At 62.2% G+C, this 25,357-nt stretch overlaps 1 protein-coding gene across 7 annotated transcripts in view; it reads right to left on the reverse strand.

The window, feature by feature from the left end:
* RBFOX3 (RNA binding fox-1 homolog 3) overlaps positions 1 to 25,357 on the reverse strand; it is a 424,204-nt gene that overhangs the window by 36,021 nt on the left and 362,826 nt on the right. For 6 of the 7 annotated variants that reach the window (XM_074343847.1, XM_074343842.1, XM_074343843.1 and 3 more), the window contains 9 exons: positions 17,147 to 17,401; positions 10,802 to 10,939; positions 8,807 to 8,860; positions 7,933 to 8,025; positions 6,321 to 6,381; positions 3,025 to 3,078; positions 2,575 to 2,707; positions 1,940 to 2,120; positions 956 to 1,020 (listed from right to left, as the gene is read on the reverse strand). In XM_074343847.1, the coding sequence (XP_074199948.1) occupies positions 956 to 1,020; positions 1,940 to 2,120; positions 2,575 to 2,707; positions 3,025 to 3,078; positions 6,321 to 6,381; positions 7,933 to 8,025; positions 8,807 to 8,860; positions 10,802 to 10,939; positions 17,147 to 17,368 (1,001 nt within the window). In that variant the 5' untranslated portion in view covers positions 17,369 to 17,401. The remainder of the gene's footprint in view (positions 1 to 955; positions 1,021 to 1,939; positions 2,121 to 2,574; positions 2,708 to 3,024; positions 3,079 to 6,320; positions 6,382 to 7,932; positions 8,026 to 8,806; positions 8,861 to 10,801; positions 10,940 to 17,146; positions 17,402 to 25,357) is intronic. The other variant, XM_074343841.1, reaches the window with a different exon arrangement.

Below are 25,357 nucleotides of genomic sequence, written 5' to 3' on the forward strand. Positions count from 1 at the left end.
GACGGAGCAGGTGAGGGGTGGCAGCAGGTCTCCGGCTTCCTCCCAGACGGCACCCCAAGGCCCCTCCCTCCTTCCTGCCTGTTGGGAGGGAAGTGTGGGGAACACAGCCGGCCACCCTTGGATCACATCCAGCACGTGCTGACCCTGAGTGCTGGCCGGCGGTGCACCTAACAAAACCCCCAGGCACGGGACGCAGCATGAGGCTGAGAGGAAGGCGCCCCCTGCCACTGGGAGGGCGGGCCAGGCAGTCCCCAGGCCACAGCAACGGCTGCCCTCCATGAAGCGCCCACTGCCTGCGCACCGTGCACAGGGGCCTGCATACTTCCCCACGCAAGAGCTCTGCGACCAACAGACCGGGTGCCCACAGGGCAAGGTGCAAGGCCAGGCCACGCCACCCCCACTGAGGGCCTGCCCTCAAAACAAAAAAGAACCACCTTCTGGCCTCTGGGTGTGCTCACAGCCCGCAGAGGCTGCTGCCCCCGAGTGGCTCACACCACGCCCCTCTGCCCCTCCTCGAGGCTGAAGGGTTTCAGACCTGGGAGCCGAGAAGGGTCAGAGGCCTGCCCAGCGGCAGAATCAGAGGTCCCTAGTAACCCTTCTCACTTGGGGCCTGCAGAGCACGGGGAGGGAGGTCAGGCCTCCAAGTTGGGCATCTGAGGAGCTGTCTGCTACCCAAGAACTGGGGTGTCCCACGGCCTCCCCTGCCGTGCAGGCAGGAAGTGATTACAGAAGAGGGCTTGCTGGCTTGGGGTCTCCCAGCTCACTTGCTCTCCTCTGTTCAGGCCCTGTGTCCACCAGGAGGAGGCACCGCCAGGTCCTGAGCTGGGGGTAAGGCTTCCTGTCTATCTGAACCCAGCCCTATGGACCGTCCACTCCTCCGCGCCCCTGCCCCGCTCTCCCTGCCCCGCTCTCCCCGCCCCGCTCTCCCCGCCCCGCTCTCCACCCCTGCAGGTACCTGTCGCTGTAGGCGGCCGCCGCTGCTGCTGCTGGCTGAGCGTATCTGTAGGCGGCATAGCCTCCCTGCAGTGTGGGGGGGACACGGCACACAGGCTTAGTGGGGCAGATACAGCCTTTCAACCCGCACTATGGCCAAGCGAGGGGTAACTGGTGAAGGCCTGGGAGCTCCTGGCTTCTGGTCTAGTGGAGGTCTGGGGGCTGCAGACTATCAACTGGCATGTGTCCATTCACCATTCATTCATTCATTCGTGCGTCCATTTGTGCACTCGGCACACACGGGTGCGCGCCAATTACACATCTCACTGTGTTCAAAGCCTGGACACAAAGGAGGTGCTCAGAGGCCTGCCGCCAGGCCAGCTGCGCCCCTGACTTTGATGCTGGCGAAGCCACGGATGCTGCCCTGGACCCTGGGACGGGTCAGGTGCAAAGGGCATTAACTCAGACCACGTCTCAGCCCTGGCAGGAACGGCTCGTTGAATTACAGGTGACCGCCCAGGATGGAAGTGAGGCCTTGTGTGGGGTGGGGGTTGTCCGCAGGGCTCCGAGCTAGAGGAGGTGGTGAGTGCCGCCCCACGAAGGGAGAGAGAAGAGACAGGACTCATCAAGGGGTCCGCCCTGGAGCCCCTGCCTCTTAGTCTCTCTCTGGGCCTTTGCAATGGACAAGGGGTGCCCTCGGGGACTCATTCAGTGACCCCGATGTGGTTAGGGAGATGAAGGAGTCACCTACTGCCCCCGTCACAGCACCTTGTGAAATCACAGCACCTTGTGAAATGACGACGTGCCTGGCTCATCCAGCTTCTGGGGGCTCTATTATTGCTCCCACCCAAGCACCAATAAGCCAGGTTTCGCACTGTGCTGAGGTCACCCTCTTGGGTTCCCAGGATGGGAGGGGGTGGGGGGGCAGGGAGAGGAGACGCTGACTGTTCACTGACACACATGAAACGCCTGATTCCACCCTCCCCCTCCTGGGGGCTGCACTTACATAAATCTCAGCACCATAAAAGCCATCCTGATACACGACCCTGGAAGCAAACGGACAAGAAAGTGGTGGGAACGCTGGAGAGGCGGGGTAGGCCGGCTCCGGAGTCTGCTGAGCAGGGAGGGGGCAGGGTGCCGTCCCTGCCCACGGGACTGGCATTTTAACAAGCGTTTGCTCCAGGGCCCTGTTTCGGTATAACAATAAAGTAACACCCTTGCTGGTCAGCTCCTTTCTCCCACAAACCCAGGGGCCCACAGGCCCACCTTGCTTACCCCCCCCAGCTCCACCCCACGCCGCTGTCCCGCCATCAGGGGTCAAGGGCACTGGACTCCAGGGAATGGACCAGGGAGGGCTTAGAGAAGGTCCACTGAGCTCCAGGGCCGACCACGACCCATGAAAGCATGGGACGAGGTCCTGGGGTGGAAACGTCCCCCGCATGCCAGTGACCCTGGGATCCCGTGGCAGGGTGGAGGTGGGGGTACTGAAATGGAGGTGACTGCAGGGTGAAGGTTGGGGTTCCCCAGCTCCCCCCGCAGTTCTGGGAAGGCTGCCTAGCCCCTCTGGCTGCCCCAGGCCTCCCTCCCCACGCCCCTGGGCCTTTCTCCAAGCCTCCCTCCCTGTGCCCCCCAGGTACTCACGCTCCGTAAGTCGGGATGGGGGGCGGAGGCGGCGCAGCCCGAAACGTATTATACACGGCCCGGCCCCGGCCCCGTAGGTGCGCGCCCCTGTAGGCAACGGCTGTGCCGGTGGTGGGGTAGGGGAACCCCGTCACTGCAGGAAAAGGGGCCCCGAAAGGAGACAGGGTGAGAGGGAATGCTGAAAGGAGGGCAAGCAGGAGGGCTGGAGCCTGACCGCAGCCTCACGAGACACGCCCTACCAACCACGCCTCCTGCCTGGCCACACCCGCCTGGCCACGCCCACGCCCGACCACGCCTCTACCTGCCACACCCACCCGACTACGTGCCTGCCTAGCCACGCCCCTGGCCGCGTCTCCCTAGGCCAGGGCCTCCCACCCAGGACGACCTGGCCGTTGACGGCCCAACACCCGGCCAGGCTCGCCCCAGCCCCGCTGCGCTGCTCAACTTTACCTGCATAGAATTCAGGCCCGTAGACTGCGCCTACCACCGGGTTTAGCTTCCAGCCTAGAAGAGAAGCAAAGAAACCCAATCAGTCTTCCCCAGTCTCTCCCCACCTCACGCTATGCCTGGGACCCCCAGAGACTGCAGGCTGAGCCCCATGGGGACATTCTGAGGGCGTGGCCGCTGCGGAGGACCAGCGGGACCCCTCCCTCGGCAGTCAGGGTGGATGGATGAGACAGGAGAACAGACCCTGGGCCCCGCTTGGGAAGCTGCAGCCGCAGTGGCCGAGGGCCCTCTGCTCCCTAATGAACAGGGACCCAGCCACTCCCCCCATCATCTGGTGTCTTGATTCTTTTCAAATTGCACTCTTCCCTAGCCTGCCCAGGGGCTTCCCCTGCCCCAGGGCACCAGCCCCAGCAGCTTGGGGTCTGCACTGACTACAGAAGAGCACTAGGAAGGAAGGTGGGACGCACTGCAGACCCCCAGTTGGGATGGGGGTGCTGGTGGCCTGCATGCTTTAGCGTCTGACAGCCCAAAGGTGGGAGCTGTCTTGTGTGGCGCCTGGCTGCCTTCCAGGTGGGTCAGGGCTGCCAGCAAGTGCGTGGCCTTAGCCGGCCACCTCTTCCACCTCCTGTCCATCCATCTGGGGCTGACGGAGCTCCTGAGGGGCTCCCTTTCCCCGTGTTGAGTCCTGCTCTCACTATCCTGTGTCTGTCTTTCCCCAAAGCAGCTGGTGGGAGGGCTGCCCTGGGAGGAGGTGGGGAGGAAGGGCCTTGGGATTCGGGATAATGAGGAAGACAGCTGGCATTTCCAGAGCACTTTACCGCATGTTCTAGACCCACCACCGAGGTAGATGTTGTGCCCTCTCATTTTACAGGGGAGCAAATAGAGGCTCAGGGAGGCATAGCAGCCTCGAATCACAGGGCCGATGAGTGGCAGAGCCAGATTCCAGCCAGAGTCAAACCAGCAGTGGGATTCTAGACCCAGGGTCCTGGCCATTCGCTGACCCCCAGCCTCCCCTTCTCTGCAGGTGGGACGGCTGCTCCAAGGCTGGTCTTCCTCTCCCACGAGGGACCCAGGTGCAAGGGCAAAGTCCTGCTCCCACCTGTGGCTCTGGGGGTGGAAACCAGCTGGCTGAGCCCCAAGTGGTCAGGGAGTGAAGGCGGGTGGGCTCATTTGATCAGGCCCAGCCCTGGCCCCTCAGCTTCCCCGGGTCTCATCCCTGCAGCCCACCCCAGGCCCAGCTCTGTGTCCCTTTTCAGTGTGTGAGGATCCAGCTGTGATCCCCAAACCCAGATTCTAACAGCCCCACTACTGGGCAGGTGGCTGGTGGCTGGGAGGCGTCCAGGATGGAGTTTCTGGGGCCTTGCTCCTCCCGGGGCGCTTCTCCACACTGGAGAGGAGACTGTGTGCTGCCTCACATCCCTGGTCCACTATCCCACAAGCAGCCCAGATGTCTGTGCTGAATGTTACTGCTGGGCCTCTGTGATCTTCTATAAATGCCAGGTCAGGAGGGAGGAAAGGCTCCAGTCCCAAGAACTGAGTCTTCTGAGTGAAAATCCGTGATGGAACAGAGTCCTGGAGGCAATGACCCAGTTCCGTCCAGCAGCCCTCCTGGGTCCAGCCTGAGAGGGTGCACTTCCGCCTCTGATGGCCCTGGCACCTCTCTCTGCCACTTCTGGAATCCTAGGTGCATCCGCCAGTTGTTCTGGCCCCGTGAAACCACCTGGGACCCCACATGACAGAGGCAGCCTGAGACCCATCTGGGTGGGTCCTTTGTTTCTTTGGCAAATAGTAACACCTAGTCACACCTGTGAGCTTGTTTCCTGCAGCAGAAACTTCTGCCCCTAGACTGACTGATGAATCTGAGCCCTCTGGAGCGTTCACAAAGTCAAGCTGCACCTTTAGTCACCAAAGCCCATGAGCTCGGCTTCACTGCCACCTGCAGGGGGCCCAGGGCCAGCCCACTGCAGCCCTGGTTGCTCTCTCTCAGGCCAGTGAAGATGTTTAAATGAAATGGTTGTTGCTGCAGAAATGAGCAGAGTGATGTCTTGATTCTTTTCAAATCCCCCTCCCCAGACTCCCTGCCGTTCAACCGGCATGGGTTCCGTGCCCATTCCCCGCTAAGAATGCGGTTGTTCAGGGATGGATTCCCTTCTGAATCCTATGTTCACCCAGAAAGCAGGGGCGCGTGGCTCTCGGGAGAGGAGTGGGCAGCCCTCATGATCACCCTGACCCTGTCAAAATGTCTACCTCTTCCTTTCCTGTGCCAAGCACCAGGTCACAGAAGTCACCCCCAGCATGCGCTGCAGACAGGTGCAAAGCAGGGACCCCCAGATTTTCAGAAAGAACTTGAGCTCTGACAGTCCTCAAAAAAGCAGGATGGGAGTGACAATCTAGTCTAAACAGGGACGGGCCGGAGCCCTAGCCCTGCCCTAGGAGGTCAGACAGGGAGGCCCAGCTGGCAGGTCAGGAGACAGATCCGCTCACTGTCCCGCCCCAGGCTTTCCATGCTGGCTCGTCGCTGGCTCCACGTGCGTCTGACCAGACAGGGAAGAGGCTGGGGGCGGCTCAGTCCACTCCGTCCCCGCTGGGGGTGGGAAAGCAAAGCCCGCGCCCTGGCAGGAGGTGCGTCCTGACCGAGCAGGGCTGCTGCTCCCTCCCAAGGGGAAGGGGCTCAGGAGGCCCCGGCGTGTTGCCGGCTACGCTCAAGCCAGTTCCCTCACCTGGCGGAGTTAAGGCACGTGGCGGCCGAGAGCGGCCCCTCCACTGCTCACCACAGCCAGCGTTTAGCACCAGCAGTTTTGTCTTCACAACCGGCCGTCTCTGCATACGGTCAGGTGCCAAGCGTGCGCACGCTAGACCGCTCAGCTGACGCACATTACTGACCAGCGGGGCCTCCACCTTCCAGTGTTTCCAAGGCCTGGGGGTGGGGGGGTGGGACTGTCCCTTTAATTGTCATCATGCTCGTTAAATACTGAGCGCCTCTAGCCCAGGCCTCCCTCAGTGCCTAGAAAAGAAGGAACAATCCAGGAAGTGGCCACTGTCCCCCTGCGCCTGAAGCCCATCCGAGGCCTCTGGGTGCTGTGCTCGATATGGGGGGAGGGGGGTTTCACCAGCTGTGGGAGTGTAGGTGGCAGCGGGGCCCAGCTCTCCTCCTGCCTCGCTGACCCATCGCCTTCTGATGGTGGCAGAGCTGGGACCCGAGGGCCATTCAGCATCCAGGGAGGCCAGCCTCCAGCATTCTGGGGTCTTCCTGCTCCCACCCCCGCCGGCGGCCCTGTAGCCTCCCCTGGGCCCCTTACCATTGGTGTAGGGGTTCGCAGTCTTCTTGTTGGTCATGACTCGTGCTGTGGCATTATTGACCTGCCCGGAGAGAGGGAGGGAGAGGCTGAGGGGAGCATTAGCTTGTGGGCCACTGGCTGCCCCAGTCCTGCTCTGAACTCTCCGTGGCCACCTGGGAGGGGGCTGGGGGCTGGGGAGGAGGCCCCGGGGCACCCAGGAGGAGGCATGGGACAGCCTCTGCCACCAGCCTGGACTCCCACCACGGCCTGCCCTCCTCCTTGGCCTCCTCTCTTCCCCATGCTGCTCCCCTTCCCGGGATCCCGGGCCACCACTGCTCCCAGCACTGGCCGGTGCCCCGCTTGGCCCAGGCCCTGGCCCCCGGCTCAGGCACCACGTCCAGCCCCTGGCTCTTGCCCTTCACATGGCTGTTCCCACAAACCGAGCCCCAGCCACTCTCTGGCACCCCAAGTGGCTGGCGGACTCTGCACAAAGTGCTCCTAGCCCAGCTAACAGACCGGTCCCCAAGACGCCTCTGCCCAGTGGCTGCCGAGGTGCTCCTAGTGGTGGGCGCTAGTGTGGCCACCCCTCCCTGGGGGGGTAGCACCCCTTCCCCTCGAGGCCAGCAGAGACCTTTCTCAGGGGGCACAGGTGCCTGTGGGGACAAGGCTGATGGGGAGGGGGCAGGTGGGCACCAAGGTGGTGGGTCCTACTGTCCAGACATCTAAGCCTCCGGTCAGCCTGCCCAGAGGGCCAGGGTGGGACGGAGGAGGGAGGAGGAGGAGGGCCTCTGCAGAGGGAGCAGAGAACCGGGCAGGTGTGGAACTCGGGGAAGGGGTCTGGGTCGCGCCGCCTCCCCCATGTCCAGGTGGGCCGCAGCCTCTTGTGCCCCTGGGCGCTGGGCGGGAGCCTGGCCGAGGTCAGCGCCTCCAGGACCCCCTCCCCTCCTGGAAACACCCCTCAAGCCCTCCCACCGCCCTTCCCATGGGAAGACCCCTCCCTTCTCGGGCCGCCCTCGCTGCCCTGCCTGTTCGGGAAGCCCAGCTCCCAGAACCAGAGCCACAGCCCTGAGTGGGCACACGCAGCCCCCAGGGCGGGGCAGGGGGCCCCCTCGCCTCCTCTCCCTTCTGCTCCTCTGGGCTGGCTCCCTTTCTAGGCCCTGGCCGCTTATTGCTGCCGACCCTCTGGGGGATGAAGACCAGAGGCAGACTGCAGACGGGGGCAGTGTGGGCAGGGGGAGACCTGGGCAGCTGTGGCTCCTTGGTGAGGGGGCCGGGGAACTAATGAACCCCTCCCAACTAGGGGACAGACGTGGCTGGCTGAGGTCCTTGGAGCTGCCAAGCCTCAAACACATGACTTCCGGGGCTCCTCCCAACGTCTGGATGAGCCCGAGCTTGGGAGGGGGGCTGTTCCAGGAAGGAGAGGGAGGGGGCAGGGTGAGGGCCCTTGGGTGAGTCTGAGGTCTAGACCCACAAGGGGTGGGTAGCAGGTGGTGTGCTCGGCCCTGCCTCAGTGGGGCCCTGCCACCAGGACCGGCCGGGCCATCTGCAGGGCATCGGCGGGGAGGGCGGGGGCCCGGGGTGACCGGAGGCAGTTCTCAAGGGCGTCCCTGCCGCGGCACACTTATCTGAGCACCTCAATTTTCCGTCCCTCTACGATCGTCCCATTCAGCTTCTCCCGGGCTCGGTCAGCATCTGAGCTAGTTTCAAAAGTTACAAACCCAAAACCCTGTGAGCGGAGAAGGACAGACACGGAGAGAAAGACATAGGATGAGAAAAAGGAAAAAAAAGGAGGCGTGGGGGGGTGGGAGGGGGCAGGACAATGGGGGGAGGAGGGAGAGAGAGAGAGAGAGAGGGGTTGAGTCAGGTGAGTTGAAGGAGAGACTCAGGCAGCCCAGAGGTCAGTCCTGGTGCCACCGGCAGGATGCCCAGGAGGGGTGAGGCCCCAGGTGGGGGCAGCCGCTGGCCTGGCCTAAGCTGGCCTGAACTGACCGCCTGGCACCCAAGGGGACAGGCCAAAGCAATAAAAGAGACGCTGACCTGACCAGGGACCAGGATTGTTGCCGTAACCCCGGCTGGGCTTCTGGACCTGGGGTGGGCAGCCCCACCCATCTACACCCCAGGAGCCCCGAGGGGGTCTTCCCATCCAGGAGCAGGGAGCACCCTCCCACCTGCCCCCTGCAGGCCCTCCCCCAAGCCTCCAGGCAGCTCCAGGGAGGCCAGCGGCCCTGGGGGAGGCTGGGGACCCAGGCCTAGGGGCTGGGGTTCCAAGTGCAGACAGAGAGGTCCGGGCAGCATGGAGAGGAGGCAGCAACGCAGCGGCGGCAACAACAGAGACAGCGGGAGGGGTGGAGGGGGGGCGGGCGGAGGAGCGGGGAGTACAAGCACCCGTGTCGCTCAGGGGTCCTCAGGCTCGAAGCTCTCCAGGACGGAAACGCACATTTCACACGTTAGCCTGGCGGGACCTACAGCCGGCGCTGTAATGGTGGCGGCCTCTGGGTGGCACCCACCTTGGAGCCCCGCTCGTTAAAAATGATCTCCACGTCTAAAATTTTTCCGAATTGCTGCAGAGACAGAGACGGGGGTGGGGGAGACAGGTGAGGGTGGGTTAAGACCGCCGGCCTGGCTTGCCTGCTCCCACGGGACCCTTGCTAACTGCTCGCATCTGGTCCTCTGCCCTGGGCCCCCGTTCTGCCTCCTGCAGGGATGAGGAGGGGCTCTTGGTGTAACCTGGCAGGGTGGGGGGGCCGGGACACCCCTCTCCATCTTCTGGTGCAGAGAGCTTTTCCTGCCAGGACACTGGCCCCATCTGCGGTGTCACCAGTGTTCCTCTCCACTCCCTGCTGGGACTTTGCCACAAATTGCTGACAGCCAGCCCTGCTTCACCTACAACAGGTACAGGGCTCTGGATAAGCCCTTCTTAAAAGGTGGGATGCTGAGGGGGAGAGGAGCCCCTGGAAGAGACAAAGTGCCTGGCAGGGACCCCGTGCTGCCTGCCGTCTGTGCTGTTTGGGGCTGGGCTGTGGGGTGCAGAGGGCAGTGACCCAGGCCGCTCTGCCCGACCACAACATTATGACTTGGCTGGGCCCAGACGCTCTGGCTGCCCCTTACCTGCCCCATCCCTGGCCCAGAATCCCCAAGGGGCAGCCCTGTCTCCCTTACTGGCCGGTGAGACCGGGAACCTGTGAACCAGGTCCCCTAAAATGCCAGTCGAGGACCTGAGGCCTCCAGGGCACACAGTTGATGGGTTTTGCCTTCACCCCGTAACATTCAGGAGGTGGGTGACACGGGGGAAGTGAGTCACATGGAGCCAGACAGCGAGGCAGTACCAGCCCTGCCGAGCACCAGAGAGGGAGGCTGGTGCACCCCCACTGTGGGGCCGGGCGAAGAGCTGGTGGGCGCCTGTGGGGACCCAGTGTGCTGAGGCCCAGGATGAGAGGACCAGACGGGTGTCCAAGCGGACCGATCTAGTGACAGCACTGGCTTAAGTAGGGGCCCCAGGCTCAGAGGGGCTTGGCAGCTGCCCAGGCCCAGGCCCAAGAAGGGGCAGAAGCCCTCATCTTCTGATGATTCTAAATCCTGCCTGCACTCCACTGGGTCAGATCCAGTGGGGTCTGGCCCCCAGGAAGGGGAGTGGATATATGGGGCAAGGGCAGGTGTGGGGGCAGGGTCCACCCGAGGCCACCTCCCCTGTGCCTGACAATTCCTGTTTGGGCTGAGGGGTGACCCGAGGGCAGGGCTGGGGTTCAGGGGACAGGGCCTGCCTGACTTGGGGCAGAAGTGGAGAGGGGGCATAGGACAGGCAGGTGGAGAGTCTGGGGCAGAAGCAGCATGGGGGGAGGGAAGAAACACGGGCCAGAGCAGGCTGGGGGCCTGGGTGCGGGGCTGAACCCAGGCTGCTGCCCCCTCACCCACCCGCTGGGCAGCCCTGCAGGTTGTCACAGTAACCCTGCAACCAGCTGGAGTCCTACAGAGAAATCTAGGAACAGCCTGGAGAATCCAGGATGGGAACGCGAGCTTGCTTCCCACCCTGTGTTCTCTGTCGTCCCACCCACAGCCTGGAGGAGGCGGGGCCGGAGAGGTTGAGTGCCTGGCGCCCAGCACACAGGACAGGCAGGGGCTGCTGGGTGTGAGGCCAGGAGGCTGGGCTGCCCCTCCAGGTGCTCTCTGGGGGTACGGGGGTCAGAAGGACGGGCCAGCAGAGTGATAACCTGCCTGCACTGGCCCAGAGCCTGAGGGGACTCTATGAGCCCTGAGGACAGGTGGTGAGGGTGGTGGGTGGATTTCTGCCTGGGGGCTGGGGGTGGTAGCCACACAGATCCCTCCACCTGAGCCTGTGTCCTTCCTGGGCCCTCCCACCTCCCAGCTCGGGTCAGGGAGGGGCTGGACCTGGAGGGCAGTGGGAGGCCGGAAACCCTGGGAGCTGCTCTGACCCCCTGGCTCCGTGCTAGGGGCAGGGTGGGGACGGGTGGGGGGCGCAGATGGAGGGGACCGCACACACTCACCCCGAACATTTGCCGCAGGTCGGGGTCCCTGAACCGGAAGGGGATGTTGGAGACGTGTAGCCGCTTGGGCTGCTGCTTCTCTGTGGGGTCGGAGGGGTGGAGCGGCTGGCTGTCCGTCTGTGCCGCCTCGTCTGTCTGCTGTGGGGAAGGACCCCTTCAGCTCCCATCCCGTAGCAGGGGAGGCTCTAAAGACCAGATCTTCCCCAAGCCTCCTGGACTCCCCTATCCCGGGGCCGGGATCCTCGAGGGAATCCGGGGGGGTGATTCGCTCAAGATTCAGAGCAGCAGGACCTCAACCTCAGAGGCTCAGGGGCCCCACCTCGGAGCCTTTGCCCGAGCTGTGCTCAGGACGCCACCGCAGGGCAAGGCCTCCCCAGCCCACTGCGCTCTCCCCCCACCACCGGCGGCTTGGCCTGGCCACAGAGGTCTGACCTCAGTCCCTTGGCTATTGCGGTTCTTGCGGCCATGCGTGTACCCCTCCCCTGACAGCGCGACTCTTGGGAGCACGGGCACCGTTCTGGTTTCCAGGCCAGGTGAGAAACTGGATGGATCCCAGAGCCCATCCCCAGGCACACACATCTGTAGTGGCCGCCCGTCACGGAGGCCACCTCGGGGCTGCCTCTTATTTTGGCCCTGCTCTGGGGCTTCGTGTCTTCAAAGGCATGGCAGTGGCCACATCCAGGCCTTTAGAACTGGTCCTTGTTTTAGACCCGAATGTTGGTCAACAAAGGGGCTCCCAAAGACCTGGGTCTCAGGAAACACAGCTGCCACAAAGCAAGGCCCCCCTTCCCACCAGCTCCCCAGGAGGTCAAGGCTGTGAAGAGGCCCCGGACGTGGCGCGTGCGGTGAGCAGGCCCTCTGGGCAGCGAGTGCAAAGGGTCTCCCAAGGGACTTCAGAAGGGACAGGCCCCCAGCTCACAGCCAGGCTGGCCTTCAGCCTTGTCGGTTCCTGACTCGTTAGGGCCAAAGACAGGCTCATCCGGGCTGACTGCGGGGAGGACTGACCAAGGGGCCTGGTGGTCCTGGTAATCATGACCTGCGGGCTGGCGCCTGTGGTTAGTGTCCGGGAGCAGAGCTGGTGACAGACAGGGCAGGTGGACAGACGCCGGCTCCCTCCCGCTGGGCTCCTCTGGGGGCTCCTCTGACCCAGTGCCCCCCTCCCCTCCCCGTGGGGATAACGGGCCGAGATGCAGCTTTTATTGCTTCTTTCCCTTTTCTACCTCAAGTCCCGACACCCCTCCCAGGTTTTCTGAGGTCACCTCCCAAATATACTTCTTGGACTTGAACCTTTGTCTGGGAGTCTGCTTCTGGGACAGGACCCCAGATGAAGGCCTCAGGGGCCTGGCTGTCTGATACGCCTGGAGAGAGCCAAGGCGGGAGGGCGGGGTCCCCAGGCTTGGGCTGGACTTTGCACAAATGGTGGTCCCAGTGGCCATGGTCTCCCATGTGGCTGGAGGAGCAGAGGCAGCTGGCCGGCGGTGAGAGGCTGGGACGCAAACACCTTGAGGATGCCCAAGAGGAGAGACGCCAGATACCACTTCCTACTGGCTGTCAGGAACTGCCCTTTGCTCCAGGTGGGTGTCTGTCCACTAAAGGAGCGCTGACCGGTAGGTACCACAAGCCTCCCGGAGGCAGGACGGGGAGCAGGTCCCTGTGTCCGAGCTTTGCGCTGTGGCGGAGGAGACGGAGCCCGAGGGGTGGGGCCTCGCCAAGGCTGAGCTGCAGCCAGGGGCCAGAGGTCTGGCTCTGGGCTCCTGAGTGGCTGCCCTTGATGGCTGCCCCAGTCACCCTTTCTGGAAGAACAGGGCCGCTCCCACAACTCCTGCGCTCAGACAGGAGGCCTCTGCCCAGGCCCCAGGCAGCAGGTGCTGCAGGAGAGGGGAGGGGTGTCAGCAGCTCCTGGGCGCACATCCCTCCGGGCGGCTAGCTGGGAGGGGGTCTGCAGGGGTAGGGGCACCTTGTTTGAAGGTCCCTTAGACTCAGCTCTGCTTCCAGTTGAGGGGAAGCACAGGGCGCACACTCCCAAGCGTGGGTTTGAAGTCACCCTCTTCTCATGCGTCTGGGGACACGTGTGACCTTGGGCGCAGCAGGTTGGCCGTTCCACATGAGGCAGGCGCGGTTCTGAGGAGCGAGTGTTCTCTGAGCCCCAGTGTGGGGCTGCGGTGATCCTGTGCCTGTGCCTGGGGGTTCACCAGGTGCCAGCCCCCCACTCCCAGGAGCACACCTTCAGCAGGGAGGTGTCTGTGGAGGAGCAGCTGGTGTGGGGGGAGTCGGGTGGCAGGTCTCCGAGAGTCCCGGTCTGGCCGGCACAGGCCCTCGCTCTTGATGGGCAAAGCCTCTGAACTTTTTGGGGACGCTTGGGGGGTCTTTCCCCCAAACCCAGGACCTGGAGATGCCCAACAGCCCAGCCCCGTCCCCAGTTGTCCTGCTCTTTCTGTCCCAGGCAGCAAGCAGGCCTGTGCTTGACCTCCTGACCGCCCGTCCCAGCCCCTGAATCAAAGCAGAACCGGTCGTGCGTCTGCTGATCCTTCAGAGGTCTGAGCCCTGCTCTCTGGCTAGAACAGGCTGTGGCTCTCCCCTGCAGTGGTCAAGGCGCGCCCAGTGCCCCGTCACACACCCCCACCTCATGCACTCCACACACCTGTGCCCTCTGCTCCTGGCTACAAGTGACTAATGGACTCACCCGGAGTTGGGAAACTAGCGAGAGAGGGCATGCAATGCTGACTTTGGGTCAGCAGAGGGCAGCAATCAGCGCAACCTGGCAATGGGAATGGCCCAGCTCACACACAGGAGATGGAGAGCCCTGGGTGGGGTGGGGGGCACTGACGAAGCTGGGGCATCTGGGGCCGGGCTGGGATGTCCTTTCTGCCCTGCCAGTAGCAGGACTGAGCCCACTGTGTGTCTCTAAGGTCCAGGGTCTCCTGCCTCTGCATCCCACCCCAAAGGCCCTTAGGGGAGTAGCTGAGAGTGAGGTGGGAGAAATGGGGTGATGGGGGCAGGGCACAAGTAAGCAAGGAGCCCCCTTGCGCCCACACGCAGCTGCGGACAGAGGCAGATAAACGGGTTCAGTGACTGTGAAATTGTGAGACGTGTGGAGAAGCCCAGAGGGAACCGGAGCACTGGCTGCCCAAGGGGAGACGGAGGCCTTTCCATGTTTATCGCGGAGGCCCAGGCAGCCTGCGCCGCCTTCCAAGGGACCTGAGTTCCCTTTTCCTTTTCTTAAAGCCATCTCTGCCTTTCGTTCTCAAACGTGGGGGGAAGAGAAACAGCAGCAGCAACACGCCTCCCCCACAACTGCTCTCCGTGGCTCTGCTTCCGTGTCCCCCCATCTGTGTCGCCTTCGCCATCAGGGGCCCCCACCCCTTTCAAGGCAGGAGCCCAGCCCCTGGTAGGTGGGGCGGTGTATCTCCCACCCTCGCATTCTGCATCCTCGCCTGGGCCTCCCCAAGCCCAGCACAGGGAGAGGCTAGAGGGCCCCGGGCAGGGGCCAGGAGGGCCAGTGGGGCCTCAGGCAGCAGGTCAGGCCCCGGTGGCCATCACGGGGATGGAGCCAGGCTGGCTGATGGCACACAGGAGGAAGCAGCTCTTGGAAAGGCCCCTTCTCTGCGGCCCCATCTCCCCTCACCTTTGGTCCTCCAAGACCTCCCGGGCACTCATGCCGGGACGTGGTTCACCCCTGGTGGGCGGCGATCCGGCCTTTGCAGGAGGCGTTCTCTGCATGCGGCCTCGAGCCATCCACGCACCAAGTCTTCTTCAGAACCTCAGGCGGAGCTGTGCGTCCGCTCTGGACTCTGCAGGGCGCTGTGCTCCGGGAACTCTCTGCTGGGCCGCGCTGCCTGCTCACAGCCCGCCTGCGTGGGGGCGGCACCCGGCTGAGGCTCACCCTGGGCTGGTGCGCTCCCACAAGGGCCAGCTCCTTTCCCTTTTCTTAAGCCCCCGGGGCCAAGAACGCAGGGGGCCGAAGGCCACTGCTTCAGGTGGAGCTTCTGATGCTGCAGCACTTGCCGGTGGGGGAGGACACACAGCCACGGGGCAGGGCCTGCGAGGCCCCCGGCGCAAAGATGAGGTGGCCCCAGAGGACGCTGCGGGACAGGGGCAGGAGTTTCTGAGAGGACGTCCCACGACGCAGGGTGGACAGCTGGGTGGGGAGGACCCCTGCCGGGGACCTGCGGGACCCTGAGTGTTTGCGTGCTCCCGGGAGGTGGGCTCCCCATCCCTTACCCCAGGGGGCCCTGCACAGTGGGGCGGGTGCCTTCTGACAGAGGAACGTAGTTGGCGCTATGATGACAAATGGACTCGTCAGCCAGGAGAGGGCAGGTCTGGGCCAAAGCTGGGAGTCCGCACTGCCTGCTGGCTCGGAGTACCAGGAGTTTGTCTAGGTAGAGGTGGCTCCGGGAATCTGAGAGCCGCCCAAGGTGGAAGGCCTCTGCTTGAAGGAACACTCCGGGTCAGAGCACTCACGCCCTCTAGTGGCGGCCCGAGTCTGCTGTGTGGCTCTGGGTGTCCTCGAGGTCACCTGGTAACCCAGTAACTTCCACCTGCGGGGCCTCCGTCTCTGTATCCCGACAGAAGAGCAGCAGATCCGGACCCCCTCACAGGACTGAAGAAACCCCAGCCAGCCAGAGAAAAGGAAGGTCCTCAGGCCGGGGGGCTCTCTGGCCCAGGTGCTTTCCTGGGAGGCGCTCGGCGGGGCAGGGAGACTCCGGCCTCTTGGTTGGATTCCCTCCGGGAGACCCGGGTCCTCTCCGGGGCCGTGGACTCTCGCAGGCACGGGGCGGAGGTCAGCACTGACCCCGTCCGCTCTTCCGCCCCTGCCCTGTGGGAAGTGACGGCCCCCGCAGGGCAGGGGCGGGTCTTCCTCCCGCGCGCCCCCAGTGCTGGCTCAGCGCCCGCATGGCACAAGAAGGCCCCCGCCTTTGTGTTTGCCATGGGAGGCCTCTGTTCCTGCCGCGGGGGTGTCAGCTGTCGGCCTCGGCGTTGATTGCGAGTCTGCTCATCTGCTGGGTCTGCGTCCAGGGCGAACCCCTGGGGCTCAGCTGTTGTTCACAGGGAGGTGGCAGGAGGTTCGTCCAGACACACCCCGTCTGCCGTTGTCCATCCCAAAGAGACCGGCCGGCTGGTGGCGGACCGTTCACAGTGAGGCCCCCGGCTCCCGCCTTCCCCTCTCTCTTTTCTGAGCACACACGGGTCGTGATTTGAGAAATGAGAGGTAGCAGAAGTGGCAGCATCCAGGAAGTTCTAAGGCCCGTGGCCTTGCCTTTCCCGTCGGTGGAAACCTGGGGGTGTCTACGGCAGACACCTCGCACCAGGGACGCCGGGGGAATTGAAAATCTGATGGCTTGGCCCAGACTCAGGCTGGGCAGCGCTCCGAGCAGGCAGAAGGGCACTGGCTGGGCCCCAGACGAGGGTCCGGTCCAACCCCAGGGGGCAGCTTGGGTGGGCTCCCTCTCCAGAGAGTTTGGATGATCCTGCCCACGTGGCGAGGGGAGGTGAGATGGGGATCCATGCAATATCTGGGACCCAGGCTGGATTAGGGGGCTGAGGGGGCACACGGAGGTTGGCACCCATCGGAAGGCCGCTGGGATGGTGCCGCTCCTGGGCGGTGTAGGGTGTGCTGGCCTCCTGCCTCGTGCCCGCCAGCCAGCACTGGGATGGAGCCAGCGTGGCCGGCTGGAAGAGCCCGTAGCCCCAGAGCTCAGCCGGGAGTGGGCCCACAGAGAACGCGACAGAGGGGTCGGGGAGGGGGATGCAGCAGCCCGGTCTCCGGGGGGCCACCTTTCCCCAGGTCGGGCTGGGGCGGCGGCCACTCCTGGACGTGAGCCTTTGGTATCAGGAAATCGCGGAGAAGTGCCGGGCTCAGCATATTCTGCTTGGAGCTGCATTACCACCACATAATTGAAGCTATCTGATTGGAGGGCAGCCAAGCAGGTAGATTACAAGTGATTAGAAGTGATAGGAATGCCTGCAACCCGAGACAGCTCTGGGGCCTGGGCCTCTCCTCGCTGCCGCCAGCCCCCCGCCCCCGCCCCACGACACCAGGCGAGCCCAGGCCGCCAGCCTCGCCATTTCTCTCACTTCCCATTAACAAACAGGTCGCTGACAGCTGAGGACACGCTCCATCTCCCAGACGAGGCAAGAGTTGGCCTGAAGTTGCGGCCTGGGGAGCGGGGGGTAGGGGTGCTCACCAGAAAGATCCTTGGTGTTGGATGGTCAAGAGCTCGGAGGCTGGGAGCTCCTTCCAGGGGTGGGGGGACCCCCGCTACGGGGCTGCCTCTCCACACACAGCCCCCTGGTCCCTTCCCCACGGGCACTCCCCCTGAAGTTCTGAGGCTGGGGGGCCCTTACCGGCACTGTCTGGGCCCCTGCAATGGGCTGTGTGCTGGTCTCACTGCTCGGTTGCTCCGGGTGGGTCTGTGCTGGTGTGTACAGGGTCATGCCGTGCTCCGGGGGGACTGGGGTCTGGCCCGAGTAGTCTGGCGTGGGGTGCGGCGGGGGCGGGGCGTACTCGGCGGGGATGCCGTTCTGTGGCGGAGGGGGGTACTGGGCTGGGGGGTAGGGCTGGGCCATCGCTTCAGGTGGAGCCGTGGCGTCCTGATTGCCCTGCGGAGGGAGAGCGCGAAGCTGGTTAGACCCCTGCTGTGGCCCAACACTGCTCCCTCCCCAGAAGCCCCTGTGGTCTCGACACTGTACTTTCAGCAGCATTTTCCAGACCCCCTAGGACGGGGCACCCTCAGCCGGGAGCACCAGCTCAGAGGGCTGCAGGGGTGCCCAGGTCTGGGGTGAGACACCCTTGTGTGAACTTGTCAGGCCCGAGTACAGCAAAGCATTGTTCTTGTCTTTTTAATCTACCTAATTAAAAAAAATGAAATATTTTGAGATAACTGTGGACTCACACACGGCTGTAAGAAATATCTGGGCGTGATCCCGGGTACCCTCTACCTAGTGTCCCCAGCGGTGACTTCTCGTGAAGCTTTTGCACCAGGAGACTGACGTGGGTCCAGTCCAGACAGAGCATCCTATCAGCACCACGACGCCCCACCCGGCGAACCGCTACAGCCACACCCGCCTCCTCCTGCCTTAGAAGGACTTCTAAGCCTCAGTTTTCTCATCAGTCAAGCAGGTGTAAGGAAATACGATTCACAGCCTGCAGGGAAGACAGCTGGAGTGGACCATGCAGACAGGGAGCCTGGCACAACTCGGCCCCCACGGTGGCCCCTGGTGAGGTGCTGTCAGTGGGGCACCCAGGGTTCTGGCCTCTGTCTTGAGGATCACCGAGATGTCCCAAAGATCCCCCCCGTCCTCTGGAAGGCCTGCTGGGAAAATGCTCCCTTGACCCTGACCCCAACCACCCCGGGGCTCTTAGAAGCCCTGACCCTTGGTCGGGCCCAATAATGCCCCAGGACAGTGGTTCTCCAAATGGGGAGCCAGGACCCAAAGCATCGGCACCCCTGGGAACTGGTCAGCATCACAGATTCTCAACCCCACCCCAGACTTCCTCCAGCGAAGAGCCAGAACCACTGATACTGGGTCATAAAGAACAGCCCTGGAGGAGGGGGACTGGGGTCCTTGTGGTGTCAGGGGTGCAACAGGTGCTGGCTTTCCCCACTCGCTGTCCCTCACCATAGACACACCGGAGGGCAGGCTCACAGCAGCCACTCTGACTAGGTGAGGCACCCAATGGCCTTCTGAGGGTGAACCCAGGAGAGAGTTTCCCCACCACCTAAAGGACAGGTGCCTCCTCTTGCTGGAGTAGCCCCCAGAGTGGAAGGACCTTGCACAGACGTGGACAGGCTGAGACTTGTCACTGCTTTCCTGATGCCCTACGGAGGCTAGGACCTCATGTGAGGCCCCCATCAGCCTCCGCATGTTTTGACCTCCGCATGCTTAAGTGTCTGTATCCTGCCCACCTTCCCCCCGAGACAGGCGCTCCTTCCAGCGAGCACACCGGCTTGCTCTCTGCCCTTCCTTCAGCTGGTTACTGTTTATTCACCCCAAACTATTTATCGGGAGGCTGGGGGGGCCAGGCTCGGGGCTCCAGTGGATAGCCCTTGCCCTTGTGGGGGGTCTGATGTCCAGTGGGAGAGCAAATTCAACTAGCCAGATGTTGAACCACCTGTTAGAGTGGGGGGGACTGGCCACACGAGAGCAATGGAGATTGAGCAGAAGACTTGGGTGTTCTGCCTTGGACAGCCCTGGCCTCTGCGCACCGTCTGCCTGCCCATCTCCCTTCCAGCTGGAGGCCTGAGGCCCCAAGTCTCAGTCCGGGCCCAGCCCCGCCCTGCCCCCCAACCCCCCGGTGCCAGCCTCTGCCGTCATGGTGCCGACACCCCTCACTCCTGGGGGACTCTTGGCACCGAATGAGCAGGTCTTGTCCTCCTCCTCTGTATGACAGCCCCAGCTCCCCTCCCTCCCTCTGCAGAAGCCGGGGCAGTGTTCACACTCCTGACAAGAGGAGGGGAACACGCACGCGCACGCGCCCTCACACTCATGGGGCCCGCCCCTCGCTGGAGGGTCCTGCCTCATTGCTCCCAAGTAGCCGGGAAGCCCCATTACCCAGTCGGCCAACGCGCAGACCATGTCCCTGGCTCCCGGCTGGGCTGCGAGGGAGAAGGGGTGGGCTCAGGATGAGGGAGGAGAGGGGCCAGAGAGGCGGGAGCCTCGTGCCTCGTGCAGGGGTGGAGGGGCACCTGGGCTCCAGGATGTTGAGGATCAGGATGGGGGGAGGCAGGGCAGGGAGCCCGGGAGAGCAGGAGGGTGGAGAGCTGGGGTGGGGAGAGTGTGGGGGGGCGCGGGTGAGGGCGAGGGCGCTGTCAGCAGCCTCTGGAGATCAATTAACTGATAAATAATTGATTAGAACCTTCACTAACTTACATCTTCCCAGTGCCCCCTCTTCCCCACCTCCTCCATGGCCCCGAGAAAGGGGGGCTCCTCTCCTATCTGCTGCCTTTCCACCCCACCCACACCTCTCCCCAGTGCCCTCTTCCCTGGGTCCTGTTCTGGCAGAGTGACAGCTGCCAGTCACTCTCACTACATGGTTCAGGGGCTGGAGCCTGGAGCCCAGACTGTCAGGGGCGCCTGCAACCCAGTAGGGGGACCCGGCGGTGTGTTTGGGGTCCTGAGTGCCTGGGTCTGGAGGGCTCTAGGGTGGGCAGGAGGCAGCTGTGAGACAGGACATCGAGGGACATCTGTGACATGAAAATAAAGTCGGCACATATGAGCACATGGTACTCCCTGCTCTGCAGACGTTAACTTGGTTAATCCCCTCCCACCTACAAGGGGGACCCTACTTCCTGTCACATTCCTTTTCTTCCTTCTTCCCCGTCAGTTGAAACCACAGGCAAGGAGACGCTGGGCTTGGCAGCATAAGCTGAATGGACTCCCCCTGCCAGGCATCAGGTCACCCCAGATGGCCTCATGGTTTCAAATGATTTCAGAGCAGTTTGTGAACAAGTCTGGCTCCTCAGGGGATCGTGAATTCCCAGAGATGGGGGACCACTCACCCTCCATCCCCACATCCCAGCACTCAGCGCAGCACTCTGGTGCTCAGTGCACATTGGATGGGTGGGTGGGTGGATGATGGAAGGATGGATGGATGGATGCACAGATGGACAGAGAGGTGAGTGGATGAATGGATGGATAAAAAGATGGATGGAAAGATGGATGGAAAGATGGATGAAGAGTGGATGGTCATAAATCGTAGCAATGTTTTCCTGGGTCAGGCTACTGAGGCAACAGAAATAAAAGCAAAAATAAACAAATGGGGGAGGGTATAGCTCAGTGGTAGAGCACATGCTTAGCACGCAGAAGGTCCTGGGTTCAATCCCCAGCACCCCCATTAAAATAAATAAATTAATATATAAATAAATAATCCTAGTTACTACCTCCCACCCCCCAAAAATAAACAAATGAGACCTAATCAAACTTATAAACTTTTGCACAGCAAAGGAAACCATAAACAAAACAAAAAGACAATCTACGGACTGGGAGAAAGATTTACAAATGATGTGATTGACAAGAGCTTAACTTCTGGAACATACAAACAGCTCATACAACTCAGTAAGAAAAAAACCAGACAACCCACTCAAAAAATGGGCAGAAGACCTAAACAGACATTTCTCCAATGCAGATGTACAGATGGCCAACAGGCACATGAAAAGATGCTCAATATCACTGATTATCAGAGAAATGCAAATCAAAACTACAGTGTGGTATCACCTCACACCAGTCAGAATGGCCCTCATTGAAACGTCCACAAATGGTAGATGCTGGAGAGGCTGTGGAGAAAAGGGAGCCCTCCCGCACTGCTGCTGGGAATGTAACCAGGTGCAGCTGTTGTGGAAGACAGTATGGAGGTTCCTCAAAAAACTAAAAGTAGAGTTACTCTACGATCAGCAATCCCACTCCTGGGCATATATACAGAGAAAACTCTAATTTGAAAAGAGACATGCACCCCAATGTTCACAGCAGCACTATTTACAACAGCCAAGACATGGAAGCAGCCTAAATGTCCATCAACAGATGACTGGATAAAGAAGTTGTGGTGTGTATACAACACACACACACACACACACACACACACACAGAGGAAAACTACTCAGTCATAAAAAAGAATGAAATAATGCCATTTGCAGCAACATGGATGGACCTAGAGATGATCAGACTAAGTGAAGTAAGTTAGAAAGAGAGAGAAAAATGCCAGATGATATCACTTATACGTGGAATCTAAAAAAAATGACACAAATGAACTTATTTACGAAACAGAAATAGACCCACAGACATAGGAAACAAACCTATGGTTACCAAAGGGGACAGGGTAGGAGGGACAAATTAGTAGCTTGGGATTAGCAGATACAAACTGTTACACATAAAATAGATAAACAACTAGGTCCTACTGTACAGCACAGGCAATTATATTCAATATTTTATAATAACCTTTAACGAAAAAGAATATATATCTGTATAACTGAATCGCTGTGCTGTACACCAGACACTAACACATGGTACATCAACTGTACCTCAATAAAAAAAAAAGTGGCTGGATCAAGAGTGAATGGAGGAGCAGGTGGACGGATGGGCTGAACCTGAAGACCGTGGTCACTGACGCCCACTCCCTCTGCACACTTGTCCCTCCCCCGTCCTCACATTTGCCTGGCGCGCTCGGTGAGATTAGCTCTGCCCGCTGCTCTCCGTGGCCCACACCGGGGGAGAAAAGCACAAAATCCCCCTGATGACTCGCTAGACCACTGCCTGCCGCCTGGCACCGCCACCCACTCCCAGTGACCCTTTCCCGCTTTCCCCCCAACCCTCCACACCCGCTCGGGGACGACCTGGCTTCTTGTTCCTGTGGATCAGGGAAGAGAGCGTCCGAGCTCACCTGCTCAACTCCGGCCTCTCGTCCTGCCCTCGGCCTTCCCTCCGCCCCGTCCCCGGGACGCACACCCTGCTCCCGGCTGTGACCGTCACTGCGGTGCACGCTGGGGTCCAGCTCTTCTCATCAGCAGGCGCCCGCAGCCCTGGCGACTGGCTGCCTCTCCCCCACGAGAGGAAAAGGAAACCCTCGTGACCACACAGCTCCTTCAGCCACAAAGCCCGCACACTGCCTCCCTACAGAGCGAAGTTTCTCCAGCGATCCGCCTCGGCCGCGGCCCCCGGCCCCTCTACCCCACCCCAGCCGCCGCTCCCTGGGCCGGCCTTGGGCGAGGCTTCCTCCCGGCCGGGCCGGGAACTCCGCGTCAGTCCCCAGTCCCCGTCCGTCCGGCCCGGGCCCGCAGCAGCCCTGAACGCGCCGGCCCTTCCCGTCTCTCTCGACGCGCGTTCTCCTCTCGGTCCTGACACACCTCTCCCTTTACTCTGGAGGAGCTTCTGGCCCCGCTGGGACCAACCACTCCAGGCCGACAGTAACAGTGGCTGGGAGCCAGTGAGTTCTGGGGACATCAAAGTTCGTTCACTGGGCAAAGGGGAACTGAGGGCCACGGACACAGAGGGCGGACTGGGGACAGGGCAGGTGGCGGGGAGCTGGTGCAGCTGGTGAGGGCGGGGCTGGGGTGTCTGCTCCTCTGGCTCCCTCCCTGGGAGGCTGTCTCCGGCTGGCTCTGTCCCAGACCACAGGGGACCTCCGGAGGGGCAGCTTGAGGACCCTCCCTCCTTCTTGGTTCCAGCTGCTGCTTCCTCCTCTGCCCTTAGGCCTGGGGTGGCGACAGCTCCGTTGCTGTGTGCACTGTCCCTGGCTGTTCCCCTCTCCCACCCTCCAGATACCTCTGCAAATAGTCTCCTTGTGAATCAACTTGCGCTATCCTGGAGCCAGGGCGCCACCTGCCCCCTGCTGGATCCTGACGACACGGTGACAGGGGATAGAAGGGCTGGGTCTGCCCAAGGAACGGGCAAGGAGGGGCTCAGACCAGGGAGGGCCTGGCCAGCCCCTCGGGAAGGCCCTGCGGCCAATGGCCTTGTCTTGGCTCCTGCACCCTGGGTGGGCCTGCCTTTGGTGCCAGACCCTGAGAGCCTAACGCCGCCACGTCTGGGTGACCCTGGGCACAGCCTGACCTCTCCGTGTGTGGAAAGGGGGCCGTGACTCATCTGCCTGGAGGCAGGGGCTGGGCAGGGGGACCCTCCCTCCATCAAGATCTGGAGCTAAGACCCTCCAGGTGTCTCTGCCCGCATCACCGGCCCAGTGGATGTGGCTGTGAGGGTGTCCCGCCTGAATTCATTGCCTGAATTCCTGCGTCTCACGGCCAGCGACTCCCATCTTCTGGAGTGAGGGTCCCCCGTGTGTGTGTGTGTGTGTGTGTATATGTGTGTGTGTGTGTGTGTGTGTGTGTGTGTATGTGTGTGTGTGTGTGTGTGTGTGTGTGTGAGAGAGAGAGAGATGTGCTGGCAGGATGCTCAGCGAGCAGGGTGATGGAGGGAAGGGAAGGGAAGAGAGGAAGTGGCAAAAGACAGAGCCCCCCCAGCCCCTCTCCGAGCTCCCCCCTGTGCACAGCCACTCCACAACAATTAGGCTAATTGCCTCTCAGACTCCCCGCCCCCAGAGGGAGGGCGCCGCAGGCCCCTGGTCCACGGGCCAGGCTGCAGAGTGAAAGGAGGCTGGCGGCAAAGGCTGGGCATCCAGCCATTTCTCCACCACCTCTGGGTAAAGCTGGCTCCCAGACAGGGCGGAGGAGGGGCGCACGGCAGAACCGTGGGCCCTAAGGACCAAACTGTCAGGAGGGTGATCTGCTGTCCCGCCTGACAAGGCTCCCCTGCCCTGAGAGGGGAGCAGACGGCCACCCTCACAGCCACGCCCCCGGCACTGATCTTTACCCAAATCGCCAGCATCTGTTGAGCCTCCTCTGCCTGGCACAGGGACACACAGGAGGTGAACAGGGCATTTGCGCCGTGCCGTGCCAGTAGGGCCTGCCCTCGGGCCCCTGCAAACTCGGCCGAGGCAGGTCTCATGAGCTGCATTTCACAGAGGGGAGGCTCGGGGAGTGATCAGAAAATCTGCCCCCAGGGTCTGAGGCACTCCTCTTCCTGACGGCATGCACTATGCTCGTGTCGTGCCATGGATATGGTCCTTACACAGAGGAGGAGGGCCCGGGGCTGGGCCTTGGACGTCACCGCACATGCTCCCATGGATGGAATCAGGACAGAGGGACAGATGTCAACTTCCTAAGCCTGGAGCAGGGGCCAGGCCAGAGCCTTCATGTGGCGTGTGACAGTTCACTGGGCCAGCAGAACAGGAGGGTCAGTTTCCAGAAGATGCCAGTCCAGAGAGGCCCCTGTGAGCATCCCTGGTCTGTCCTCCAGGCCTCCCCCATTCTGTGCCCATCACTTTCGGAAGGGGAGGCAGCCGGCCTGGGGGCTGACTGTCCGCAGGCAGGACACGTGGGTTCAAGTTCCCCAGTGACAGCTGAGCCAGGGGATCTCATGGCTCTGACCTCCAGCTGAAAGCAAGGTGGTCCTGCCCTCCCAATCCCGAGGCATGCACGTGGGAGGCTGTGGCCCAAATCTCTGAAGGCCAGGGAGTCTGCATCCCGGGCAAATCCGAGATTCCTTCAATCCCCAAGTCTCAGACGGGGGTGACCGCAGGTGACACCTGACCCAGCCAGGCAAAGTGACTCTCATCTCTGTGCTCCCACCAGCGCCCCGCCCGCTCTGCTGGAGAGAGTCCAGTGATGCACGGCTGCTGCCGTCGTGGACGCCGCTTCCCTCTGGGAGCCGCTGTGCCAGGCAGGGTTGGTGTTCTTGTGCCTGCCAGCAGGGGTGACAGCAGCGGTGTTTGTGAGCTCACTCGATGAATAAGCACTGGGCACCCACCAGGCCCAGGCTCTAGATGTCTGGGGTGCACTGGCCAGCAGAGCCCTGCCTCGGGACCAGACACCTGGGGGAGGCCCCGAGGGCATCAGCTAAATCTGAATTGCGGGACGTGACTTTTGCGGGACAGCCACTTAATCTTCCCATCGTGTTCAGCTCAGGCTAACATTCGAATTTCCTAAGTGGCCAACCAACAGCGGGGGAAGGCCAGGTCCTCCCCAGTGGAGGGTGAGTCCCGGAGGCCTCCTTTTGAGATCCTTCCTG

Source organism: Camelus bactrianus, chromosome 16, assembly GCF_048773025.1.
Source record: "Camelus bactrianus isolate YW-2024 breed Bactrian camel chromosome 16, ASM4877302v1, whole genome shotgun sequence".
Lineage (NCBI taxonomy): Eukaryota > Metazoa > Chordata > Mammalia > Artiodactyla > Camelidae > Camelus > Camelus bactrianus.